The 13063-nt window shown below is 42.4% G+C and overlaps 1 protein-coding gene across 2 annotated transcripts in view; it reads right to left on the bottom strand.

The window, feature by feature from the left end:
* COL3A1 (collagen type III alpha 1 chain) overlaps window positions 1-13063 on the bottom strand; it is a 96633-nt gene that overhangs the window by 47365 nt on the left and 36205 nt on the right. Inside the window, exons 3-7 of one of the 2 annotated variants that reach the window (XM_081903351.1) lie at window positions 11670-11720; window positions 9575-9694; window positions 6448-6510; window positions 3030-3092; window positions 1698-1751 (exon numbers count right to left, since the gene is read on the bottom strand). In XM_081903351.1, coding sequence (XP_081759477.1) covers window positions 1698-1751; window positions 3030-3092; window positions 6448-6510; window positions 9575-9694; window positions 11670-11720 — 351 coding nt within the window. Of the gene's footprint in view, window positions 1-1697; window positions 1752-2327; window positions 2493-3029; window positions 3093-6447; window positions 6511-9574; window positions 9695-11669; window positions 11721-13063 lie in introns of those variants that run through there. The other variant, XM_081903352.1, reaches the window with a different exon arrangement.

Here is a 13063-nt window from a genome sequence, read left to right as displayed (position 1 = left end):
CATGTTGTTTGTTAATTTCATGGCTGAATATTTCTTGTTATTGTCCCTCCCACCACATAGTGAAATCTAGGATTTCAGAAGTCTTGCAAAACATTATGCAGGACATTGTTTTATTAATCTATATTCTCTTTTTTATATAATAAATTTTTATTAATTTTTTTCCATAATATTTCCAATCGTACAAATTTCCACATGACATATTTTGACTTATTGAACCTCCCTCAATTCCTCTGACAATCACCCGTAGTTAAATTTCTATCTTTACATTCCTTAATTATAGTATTACCTTTAAATAAATTTTCTCTGTCCTCATTTACATTCTTGCAATATTCCTTATTTTTTCCACAAAGCTTCTTATTAATCTATATTCTCAGGCTTTAGCTAGAGAAATTCACTTTTGTGAGTCCAATTAGCATGAACATGATTCTCAGAGAATGTTGCCTGACCATGGTTTTGTAGTTCAGTTTATCTGAAAAATATTAACTCAGGTGACAATTTGTCCCCTCAGTGCTTTTTAAAGTAAATGCTTTAAAAAGTAAAAGTAAATAAATAAATATTGTATTGATTTTTTTTTTTAACATTGACTTGATATTACCTTTAAAAATATGTTCCCAAAAAGGCTTTATGTCCCTGAGCACAGCTGGAGCTTTCAAAGTAAGTTCTCCTTGTGTAAGAACAAGCACGAAGGAGGTTCCCAGCCCGCTCACAGGTGTTTATAATACAGTGGAAATAGTTGGTAACTGCCTTCAGTTTTAACTTGAAGATTGCCACTTGTCCAGTTTTAATATTAATTTTAATTTGTTTGAATTAATTGTGGGATGTATCTTAATTTATTGATCACTTATTTTTATGCATTATCTTACTTGTATGATGTTAGCCACTCTGAGCCCGGCTTTGGCTGGGGAGGGCAGGATAATAATAATAATAATAATAATAATAATAATAATAATAATAACAACAACTTTTGCCTCAGCAGATTAAGGGTGCAATCCTATTACCTCTGCAAGGGCATTCCAGGGACCATAAGAATACTGAATTCATCTTTCCAACATCTGAGACAAAATTCTTAGCATTGGAGAGTGACATCAGAGCCTCCTTTTCTGATCCTCTGGCAGAGCTCTGATGTCCATGTGGCCAAAAATAAAATAAAAATGGGGTCATATCAGAGGCATTCTAGGTGTGTCCCTGTGAGAGGCTTGGATCTGAAGGATCCAAAGCTGTCATGTTCCCCTGACACATCCACAAACCAGGGACAAATTTAGTCACACTGTTGACTAAATCTCTTCCTCCATTTTCTCTCCTATGGTTTCCAATGGGTAGCGAAGCATTTTTGAGAAATAAAAATGCTCAAAGCCTCCAAAAATGGATAGAAGCATTCCGGATGCTCCTCTGCTTTCACTTTCACCTTCCAATCAGAGTGTAGAATAAGGCGGTATTCTCCCCAATGCTTTACGATTGCACCAGTTCAAGAGATAAGGTTCTTTTCAAATGTGCCTGCGAGCCTCAGGTAAGCGTTTCCACAATTCTACAAAATCTGCATTACTTGTGTTCTTCCAATTATTGTAGAAAACTGTCCAATAATAATAACTCCTGCTAATGAATGCTGGAAGTATTTAATCTACAATTCCACACAGCACGATCATTTACCAAAATTAAGTTGTGAGGCCAAATAATTAACAGTGTACACTGATACTTACCGGAGCACCAGCTTGGCCAGGTTCACCAGGGGGGCCTTGGTATCCGTGGGGTCCCTATTAGGCAAGACAAATGGCACACCTTAGGAATCATGGATTGAGTGGCTCATTAAATGTTGCAATCACAAATTCCAAATTTCTGAGACATCAAGAGGGAGTCAAGGAGAATGAATTCTTTCGACACCATCAAAGAGATTCCATTGCGTAGCATCCAATAATTTGTGCTATCTGCCTACAGTGGTACCTCGCAAGACGAATGCCTCGTAAGACGAAAAACTCGCAAGACGAAAGAGTTTTTCGTTTTTTTAGTTGCTTCGCAAGACGAATTTCCCTATGGTCTTGCAAGTTTGTTTCCTTTTTCTGAAAACCGTTAATACCCAGGGTGCATTGCTTGAAGAGGTGCAGTTGCTTCGCAAGATGAAAAATTCGCAAGACAAAAAAACTCACAGGACGAATTAATTTCGTCTTGCGAGGTACCACTGTATTTTAGAATTTAAAAAATGGCTCAGTTTGGACACAGTACTAAAACCATAGTTTAATTCTGTGAGAGTGAGCCTCAGTTCTCCCTCCACTCTCCCCTTTTGGTATGCAACAGAAGAGATAATGACAATCCACTTTTGCTTATAGACTAACCAGAGTTCCTTGTCATGCTCAAACCTGGAGAATTCTGGTTAATTTGAAAAATGATGGATTGATCCTAGCTTGTTTAAATGAACCAGACTCCTTGGAGATTGGATGAAATAGGGAACTCATTTGTGGAATTGGGTGCTTCCAATCTTCCTCTCTGGAGCTGGGGATGGATCAGGGAGAGGAGAGCAGGCCATATAAGTATGGTTTAGCTTAGCACCCACACTGCAGGGCCCCCACACAACTTCTGAGATCTTGCAAGGCCTCGGACAGCATCTCAGAAGCCTTGGAGATGCTTTCTGAGACCTCCAAACCCACTTCCGGTACCACCAGAAGTCAGGTTCTGAGGCCAGGAGCTGTGCATGATGTCATAATGTCACGTCATAATATGGCATTGTGACATCATGCATACTGGGCACCCATAACCTGGGGCCCAAGTTGGCTCCCCTGGCTTAGCTTCATGTCCGAAAGTGCTCCGTGTGAAAGGTGGTGGCACAACTAGCTGGATATCTCCTTTGGCCTTTCCCTCAGAAGTTTTCAGAGGTTGAAATGTCATAATTGACCCCACCCCAAAATAGTGACAGTCTGGAAGCATGCTAAATCGAAATGGTGCATCTTCTAGGTATTGGTTGGTTTGGCCCTTATTCATGAAACGTGATCCTATTTCTCAGTGAGAAAAGATATTAGAGAAGCATTACTTGTACTTACAGGTGGACCGGGCTGACCAACAGGACCAGGGAGGCCAGGTGCGCCAGGAGCTCCAGGTGCACCCTACAAACAACATTGTAAAAACAATACCATCAGACACAGTGAATTTAGAATATACCCATGAGACAGAGTGTAGAGACCAAATGCAAGCTGTAACAAAAGGGCTCGTCAGTATTATTGGAAAAGATGAAGCAAAAGGCAGAGTGTGCTTTAACTAGGCAATTTTGAACCCATCTCAATCCACATCTATTCCATTGGCAACAGAATTGGAGCTTTGGTGAGAAACAGCTCCACTGAGAGTAAGGGAAAATGTAGCATAATCATACAGTGAGCCCTTTGCCTATGATGAAAAACAATCTCACTGCTAGTGGTTTTGAATTGCAAGTGATAGTACTAAAATTATAGTCAAATTTTTATGTAGTATTGATGACTTTCTTGTTGGTTTATTCTGCACGTTCTCTATCTATCCATCTCTACACGCTAAACATAAGAAGTTTAGGTAGCTGATACGGAGTCACACAATCGATCCATTTCAGTCTTGTGTACAGTACATGGACCACCAGTGTTTTCCAAGGCTTTAGACAGGGATCTCTCTCTCAGCCCTACCTAGAGATACCAGGAATTAAACATGGGATCTTCTTTATGCAAGGCAAATGCTCTACCACTGAGCTGCAACCTTTTCCCACATATCTACAACACACACACACACAAACACACATGTCACACACACAGAAGGCTCAAAGGTTTGATGGAAAATCAACAAATTTGTATAGTGGATGCTTGATAATTAGGCAAAAAGCCACATTTTGTCATCCATATCCAGTTATGCTTTTATTTGTCTGCTTAAAAGGTCTTCTAAGCTTTTGTAATTTCCATGGGAAAGGACAATGCTCTCCCCACACACTGAGTCCATAAGTCAAAGCACACATAATATATTCCCGACCACTGGAAATATATCCTGTGACTTACAGCACAGATAAAATATATTTCACAAAGCAGGGAATATTTATTTTTTCGCCACTTAATTATAGCCCGCTGTGATAGCAGCACAGGAATCCTATTGCAAGAACTGCAACTTAGATGACATGCTCCGTGTGACAAGAAGTGAATGACATGAATGGCAAAGTAATATATTCCTTAATGCAGCTAATGTATCCAAGGATTTGCACCAGTTAATATATTTGGCAGCCGAATGCTTCACTTATAAGGCATTCTTACTCAATACTGCTGATTTGTATGCGGTAAATCTTAATTTACAAATAGGCACAGTGTAAGTAAACAAAGTAGTGAATAAAAGTGCAGTCTGATGCACAAGTCAATTATTCCACTGCAATCATCACATATCAAGAGCTGAATCTGTACCAAGATTGTTTCGAGGAACTTAGCCGAGATCTTTAAAGCTAAATCTAAAATTGCCTGATTTATTCAATAGTGGTTATCTAGTCTTTTATATATTGTATGTGTTTGGCTTATCAATGTATTTGGATGACTTTCTTTGAGTTTACTGTTTTCACTTATGCCAATAAAGGCTAGTTGCAAGTTACAAGCTAAATCTGAAAGTATTCTCAAGCTGGCACAGATACAGATTTATGTAGATGTGCTTGCTTTGTGTCTACCAAAATAACAGGGAATTCCCCCGTTCTTGATGATTTCAGTTTGGAGATCTCTTTGCATAGAGCCTCATGACACTTGATCATCATACGGCCAATCACCTGTGTGCTTCCTTTCTTATTGGCTGGCCCATCATGAAAAGGCTCCATTGTAGCTGGCATGTAAGAATTTCTTGTGATTGCTGTGCCAGACACAGTCACACCAAGTTCTTCCAGGTGTAGGTGATTCAATGGAGAAACAAGCTCTCTTTAGGTAAAGGGCCAAGGACTGGCTGTGCATCAATGTTCCGAGAGTCGCAAAAAAATAAGAACAAATAAATGCTGCACACAAAACGAAGTTTGGCACCGTCTAGTGATCTGTGTCTATTGAAGCTCTAGCCATACCCACACGACAAAAGTCAAACAGAAAGCTCACAAGCAATGTAGCAACCAAGAACATTAAATGGTCAGGTATTTCTTTCCCCCCTCTGGTTCAGCGCATCTCAGATGTGGAAGCCAAGCAGCAGAATGCAAATGACACAAACTGTGAGAGAAATATGGTAAACAACTGGAAATGGATGAATGGGTTAGATGGATGGATGGATGGATGGATGGATTAATGAACAAACAAACTGAAAGGAAGAAAAAACCTGTGAGGAACAGAAGGTGAATGAATATGGTGATTAATGAGCATATTAATAAATGGACAAAGTAGGAAAGATGTAGGAAATAACCAGGATTCTTATCTCCTTTGTAGACCACTTGTGTAGACAGCTTTCTTAATAATCCAGTGCATGGAATACAGCCCTTGTAACAGAATATACAGAATACAAACCTGATTGCAACAGGGCCAGTCCTGCCATGTAGTGTTGTGAGACCACATGCATCAGGTGGCATCATGAATGGTGCTGGTGGTAGATGAAGGCAGGATGCAAGCTAGACCTGATATTTTTATGGGGAGCATCATTTGGGATCTGGTTCATGCAGGAAGATATCTTGGGCTAGCCCTGCATTCCTAAATTTGCAATGTTCTTCTAAACATGTGCTCCATTCAAGAAAATAAGGACCGACAATTGTAGGTGGCTATTGCCTATTCAAGGGGAAATTAACTGCTTGCATAATTTACATAGAAAGTGGGAGCTACAAGAATGCCTCTTTCATGACACAGTTTTACTGAGGAAATTTCATGTAGGTTTGATTACATCAAAATAATTCTTGGACACCGCCCCCCCCCAGCAAAAAATAAAGCACATATACGATGCTGAATAAGTATTTAAAAATCCTTATGGACTGATCTGGGCAGCTATAGATAATGGGGGGGGTGCAATAAAAGTCTGCTAATGCGAAAAGAGCTATAAACAATTCTTTGATCCATTATCAGTTGAAATTTCCATGTGGAAATAGAGAATGAGACACAATGAATGGTCTGAAATGTTGTTACTAATGGAGAAAATGACAAAAATGACTGGAAGGGAGAAATTTGTGGAGCAGGTAATGGGGGAAAAACTTAAATGAAAGTAGGGAAATGTAGGAGTAAAAGAAAAGGGGGAAAAGGAAGAAGCTGAACATGGAAGCAAGGAAGTAAAAAAAATCAAAGGGGAGGGGAATGAAGAAGAAATAATGGTAAGGTAGAGATGTCAAGGAAAAGTCTGGAAAAGTTGATCAAAATATTTTAAAGAATTGCTCAAATCCAGATCCAAAGTAATGTGACCTGCTTTAAAACTTCTTACGTTCCTAAGCAGTAATAGTATATGTTCAATACAATCTGTACAAGGGGGGAAAAACCAGTAATTTCAATGAAAAGATGAGAGACAGTGTTATTGTCTTACAAGTTGGCCGTATCCTCCTCCACCAGACTTGGTATAATCGCCTTCATACTGAGGAGAAAAGTTCTGTAATTAAAAAAAAGAAATCGAAAAAGATGTAGACATTACACATAAAACAGGAGGACAGCATACACAATTGCAATGACATACAAAACCAGCACATGTAAGCATGTAATGAGGAGCTGACAGCTGTCCACAGATCCACTGGCAATACTGTATATTTGAAATGGAGAGGTGTCCCACTCAAAGTCCATAGGACACATCTTCATGATTGGTCAGTCAAGATAGGGTTATAATTTCCTCTAGCGTGGATAATGCTGTTGCTCTCGATTACAGTGGCAAGGTTGACCAAAATGTAGCTTGGGAGCAAATGAATCTGTCTCCTCAACCGCTAAAGGTCAGCCTTCCAGGAGGCTGAAGATAAAGTTCTTGTCCATTTTCACAACCCTTTTCTCCGCGCAGTGTTATCGTCGCCATCATTCTCAGTATTGCACCTTAAGCTGGGAAAGAGGCAGTTTGGGAGAAGGAACGGGTAAAGAAAGAACATTGTAAGGGCCTCACATGGATCCATGAGTCCATGGAACACACGTTGCTTTATCAGAGAGAAAGGAGATGTATGCAAACCATAGCCCAAAGCTTGCGTGGGAGATATTGCGAGCTGTAGCTGTAGCAAGGAGAACTGACAGAAGGGGCAGGCAGGAAAAGGAAATACCATTGTGATCAGCTGTAGAAGGCCAAGAAAGTGAAAATTATCCACACCAAGAAGCCAAACCAAGGCTGCACAAACAAATACAAATTTGCACGAACAAACAAACGTACAACCGAAAAACATAACAGCACAGTGATGGACAGCTTACTCATGCAGTTCCTTCTAGGGCCAATACACATCAGCAGGCATGGGGAGGTTTTCCCGGAGCTCTGACTCCTTGCTGGAGGCATCATACAAGTTTCTGGAAGGAGGTCTACTGAACACTTCAGCAGCAAGCATTCAATGCAGCAAGGATCAGGGCTTGCTAGAGGGGGGACTTGCATACACTTGTGGATTTGTGGACTCTGTTTTAATACTTCATAACACTTCATAATAACCATGCAAAGTTATAGGCTCATTTAATGGACTGAATAGCTCAGTTGGTTAGAGTGTGGTGCTGATAATGCCAAGGTTGCAGGTTTGATCCCCGCATGGATGTCTGTTTCCAGAAATGTCCTTCTTTTGACTTAAGTTTCTCACTTTCCCCAACATTCCTGGAGAACGGCAGGTTTGTCGGACCAATTCTTTAACAAAAGGTTTCTTTTTGGCATTGCGAGAAGTGCACCACGTGGTAGTAAAATGCAGCATTAGCTACAGCTGCCGTGAAAGGAAACAGGGCTGTTACCATATAAAGGTAAAGGTACCCCTGCCCGTACGGGCCAGTCTTGACAGACTCTGGGGTTGTGCGCCCATCTCACTTAAGAGGCCAGGGGCCAGCGCTGTCCGAAGACACTTCCGGGTCACGTGGCCAGCGTGACAAAGCTGCATCTGGCAAGCCAGAGCCGCACACGGAAACGCCGTTTACCTTCCCGCTGGTAAGCGGTCCCTATTTATCTACTTGCACCCGGAGGTGCTTTCGAACTGCTAGGTTGGCAGGCGCTGGGACCGAGCAGCGGGAGCGCACCCCGCCGCAGGGATTCGAACCGCCGACCTTTCAATCGGCAAGTCCTAGGCGCTGAGGCTTTAACCCACAGCGCCACCTGTGTCCCTTTGTTACCATATACAAAAGTAGAATTTGTATTTTACTGGTTGGAAAGACACACGTTTTTTGAGTGCATTTAGCAGATGTTGGATAGAAGGATTCTTTGGTTCTCAGCTGCGGTGGGACACAAAAATCCAATGGAACGGGAAGTATCAGGACCAGCCTTGTCATTAAGCAAATGCTAAAGGTGAGGACTGTAGAGACCTGCGAAACTCCTCCTTCCTGGCTATTCTGCTCTGTGTGAGGACAGAACTGTGCTTCACAGCAAATCCTGGAGCTCCTGAATGAGCCTGTTGTCTCAGGTGTGGTGAAGAACACAACCCCCTCCCCAAAGCTGAAGTAAGATTTAACTGCCAGTCCAGAGTGCCGTCTTGTCCTTTACAAAGACCAAAGAAAGCTCAACTGAAAGTGCAAGGTGAGGCCTACAAAGCCATTCAACCCCAATGTGTAACAGTTCTTTGATGGTGAAGTTAAATGAAGGGAGCCATTGACTCTGTTGGGCTAAAGCAGGCATAGGCAAACTCTGGCCCTTCAGATGTTTGGGACTACAACTCCCATCAACCCTAGCTAACAGGACCAGTGGTCAGGGATGATGGAAATTGCGGTCCCAAACATCTGGAGGGCCGGAGTTTGCCTATGCTTGGGCTAAGGGGTTGCCCTGTGTAAAGGTCTTAGCAGAAGAAAGTTACACAGGTTGGTTTTTAAAATCAGCTAAGCTGCCCAAGCAGCTGTAAGTACAACTGGTGGAGCTTTTCGACCAGAGGCAGATTGTCCCCAGTAGCTGAACAGAGTTGTGCGTGAATTTGGCTAGGAATTTGGGAAATTGGCCCGAGGTGCTTAAAGGCTGGTGGCAGCAACAGCAACGCTTGAGTCCTTAGAAACTGTCATCAAGAAACAAAATTATTGAGATGACAACAACAACAGTAGTAATAAAAATCTTAGTTATTAGTTCATTCTGTCTCCTGTATTGGTGCCAGTCTCATGACTAAGCCTATCATACATACCAAGCCACCATGAGGCTACAAAAATGTTCTGAGGGAAAGGGTAGCAGCAGAAAATAGTCAAATGGAGGAGCTCAGTGAGTTATTGTGGCAGGGACCCTGGAATAGAAAAATTAAAGAAGCACAAATATCTAGAGTGGGGTTTATAAAGAGTGGGGGGCCAGGGAACTGTGGTGGCAGCCTAGGGATCCATTTTCCCATCGGCTAAAAGAACTTTTTTGACAACATTTTATGACTTTCCAGAAACTTCCCATCTTCATTCAGAACCTTTGACAAAACGCTGTTCTATGGAGGAACAGAGCAACGTATCTCTCATGACTCTATGGCGTGCACATAGTACTGTTTCACCTAAAACAAATTCAGAGCCAAAACATAAACAGAAAGGAGAGAGTGACTTACCGATCCTGTACCAAGACCGGGGCAACTTGGGCAGACTCCAGGTTGGCCAGGAGTGCCAGGTGTTCCTGGCTGGCCAGGTGGACCAGGTGAACCATTTATTCCAGGAGTACCAGGTGGACCCTGAACATGAATTGAAATAATAATAATTGAGGCATGCATCAAGTGCTCAAGCCCTTTGTCATTCAAATAACCAGAACGGAGTACTATAAAACAAAAACAGTGTGTGTTGCCCATGTGTTTCCCCTTCTTACATCAAGTAGGCATGGATGACCCACACTTGCGTCAGCTTGGGCCCCCACAATCCCTCTCACTATCAAGGAAATGTAATAAGCGAGTAGAACGAGAACTTACCCAGCTGACGTTGCCACAAAACCCCACACATGCACTATAGAAAAGAATGTAAGTTTCAGCACCCCCTCCCCACTCTTCTTCCCTAACCTTATACTGTATACAACACTATTGCCCAGGGCCAAATTTAGGTTTGATGAGGCCGTAAGCTACTGAAGGTAATGGGGCGCTTTATATGTCCAGCTGTCCTTTGTCAACAACAAATTGTCGCTGTATTTTGTGTTGAATATATGCTGTATGGCAATTTATGGATCTAAAGAACACAAAACACTGTTGCTGTGTGTAGGCTTTATTCTATTTGTTTTTTATCTTATATTTTGAAAATGTACAGTGTTTCTTTTGCTTTAATTTTTTGGGGGGCCCCCAAGAGAGTGGGGCCCTGATCTGTAGAAAAGACTTTACAACTTGAAAAAGAGACAATGCACATACTTTTGTAAACCAAGAAAATCTTTAATAAAAAACATTTTTTTAAAAAAAAATCTAACTTAGGATTGTTCACACAAAAGCCACAATGGCCAATGTGTGAAAGGGCAGTGAGGGCATGTGCAAATGTCTTGCCCTGCCTGCAGTCCTCCACCCACCCAGTCTGCACATTATAATTTATATGCATAGGCCCTTGGTGATGTTCCATGAAACATGGGCACTAGGAGCAAGAATGGGAGTCAATGTAAACATTAGAGAGGTCCCCATTGCCTCCTGCCTGCTTGCATGCAGTGAGCTCTTGTGAACAACCATAAGGGGATACAAGTAAAAAGGTAAAGGAAAAGGATCTCTGGATGGTTAAGGTAAAAGTAAAGGGACCCCTGACCATTAGGTCCAATCGTGACCAACTCTGGGGTTGCGGTGCTCATCTCACTTTATTGGCCGAGGGAGCCAGCGTACAGCTTCTGGGTCATGTGGCCAGCATGACTAAGCCACTTCTGGCGAACCAGAGCAGTGCACGGAAATGCTCTTCTACTTGCACTTTGACGTGCTTTCGAACTGCTAGGTTGGCAGGAGCAGGGACCGAGCAACGGGAGCTCACCCCCTCGCGGGGATTCGAACCGCCGACCTTCCAATCAGCAAGTCCTAGGCTCTGTGGTTTAACCCACAGTGCCACCCGCGTCCCACTCCCTGGATGCTTAAGTCCAGTCAAATTTGACTATGGGGTGTGGCGCTCATCTCGCTTCAGGCTGAGGGAGTTGGCGTTTATCCGTAGACAGTTTTTCTGGGTCATGTGGGCAGCATGACTAAACCGCTTCTGGCACAATGGGACACCATGACGGAAGCCAGAGCCCATTTACCTTCCCGCCACAGGGGTTCCCTTTTTATTTGCTTGCGCTGGTGTGCTTTCGAACTGCTAGGTTGGCAGGAGCTGGGACAGAGCAACAGGAACTCACCCCGTTGTGCGTATTTGAACTGCTGACCTTATGGTCAGCAAGCCCAAGAGGCTCAGTGGTTTAGACCACAGCGCCACCTGCAAGTATAGAATACAAGTATGGGATATGGAAGCAGGGCACGTTTTGCAATAAGAAGCAATCAATTATATGTGTCCCTATCAGACGTCTGAAATGTTACAGCTTTCTCCTAGTGTGAAAAACTAGGCCTTTGAAGCCTAAGCTGATCTATGGCAGGAGACCAACATCCTAAGCAAGTGGCCTGAGTCCTTCATTCTTCCCTTGTGTTAGTATTATTGGGAACCGAGGCTCGCTTTTTTTTTTTAAAAAAAAGAGAAATAAGGACATGATTTTATAGTTATTGAACTTACAGGATCTCCCCTGGGGCCTTGAGGACCACCTGGAATGTTCATATCAGGGCCCTAGAGGAAGAAAAAGAAATCAAGGTGAGCAATAAAAGTCAGTACAAACATAAAGAAAATAAGTGATCAGAAATTGACCAGAGTTTCAAACATGACTGGAATATACATCCACATTGGCACTTTTCAAAAAGATTGTATCGTTCTCCCCCACCAAAATAAGTGAAAGACTGCATTTTTGCTTAACTGGCATATCCCCAGGTGCAACTTTACCTAACCGAGTCCCCTCCAAATGTTGTCCGACTACAACTTTCGCCATCCCTGACAATTAACCATATTGATTGGGGCTGATGGGAGTTGGAGTCCAGCAACATAATACTGGGGGGGGGGGTTGTTTGTTACTATGGTGTGCAATTTTGTGCTTTTATATTGTCAACTGCCCTGTGATCCTTGGATGAAGAGCAGTCAGTAGAGTGGTACCACGGAAGTCAAACGGAATTTGTTCTGGAAGTCCATTCGACTTCCAAAATGTTTGAAAACCAAGGCACAGCTTCCGATTGGCTGCAGGAAGTTCCTGCAGCCAATTGGAAGCCATGGAAGCCATGTCGAACGTTTAGGTTCCAAACAACGTTTGCAAACCGGAACACTCATATCACTTTGGGTTTGCGGTGTTTGGGAGCCAAAACGTTTGACTTGCAAGGTGTTCAGGATCCAAGGTACGACTGTATAGAAATTTAATAAACTAACTAACTAACTAACTAACTAACTAACTAACTAACTAACTAACATCCAGAAGGCCACACTGTTGAAAAGAAATGCATTCTTTTCATGAATGCCAAAAATCAGAAGAGGAGTTGCTGAGATAGCTACTAGAAGGAAACGATCAATCATTGCAGGCCATGAGATTGGCAGACAAGACACTGTTGATGGTTCTGCCTCTGCTGCCTGGTTGATATTGACCCATGACAGGGCCTTCTCAGTAGTGGCTCCCCATTTGTGGAATGCCCTCCCTGGTGAGGTGCATCTGTTTCCCTCATTATTAACTTTCAAGACGTATGTAAAAGCTTTCACGTTCACCCAGGTGCTTGATTGCTGAAATATACTGTTCCTGTCAATCTGAACACTATTAGCTGTGATGACTTTTTAAAGATGTTCCTAATGTTTTGGGTACTCTTAACATTCTAAAGATTTTATTTTATTTTTAACTACATTGTTTTGTTGACTTCTTTGAAGCCCTGGGCTCCTTTGGGAGGAAGGGCAGAACAGAAATTTAACAGACATAAAGAATAATGTTCTCTTTTCCTTTTCTTCTTTTTCCTGGTACCCCTCACCTTTTCCCTTCCCTCTTCCCTCAGTGCACAATGTCTCTGTTTGAACAGCTTGGCGTTTGGTGTTTTGAGGACAAT

Source organism: Podarcis melisellensis (assembly GCF_964234715.1).
Source record: "Podarcis melisellensis genome assembly, chromosome: 1".
NCBI classification, from domain to species: Eukaryota; Metazoa; Chordata; class Lepidosauria; order Squamata; family Lacertidae; genus Podarcis; species Podarcis melisellensis.
Note: the sequence above shows the minus strand (reverse complement) of the source record. Positions and strands in the feature narration are given on the sequence as shown.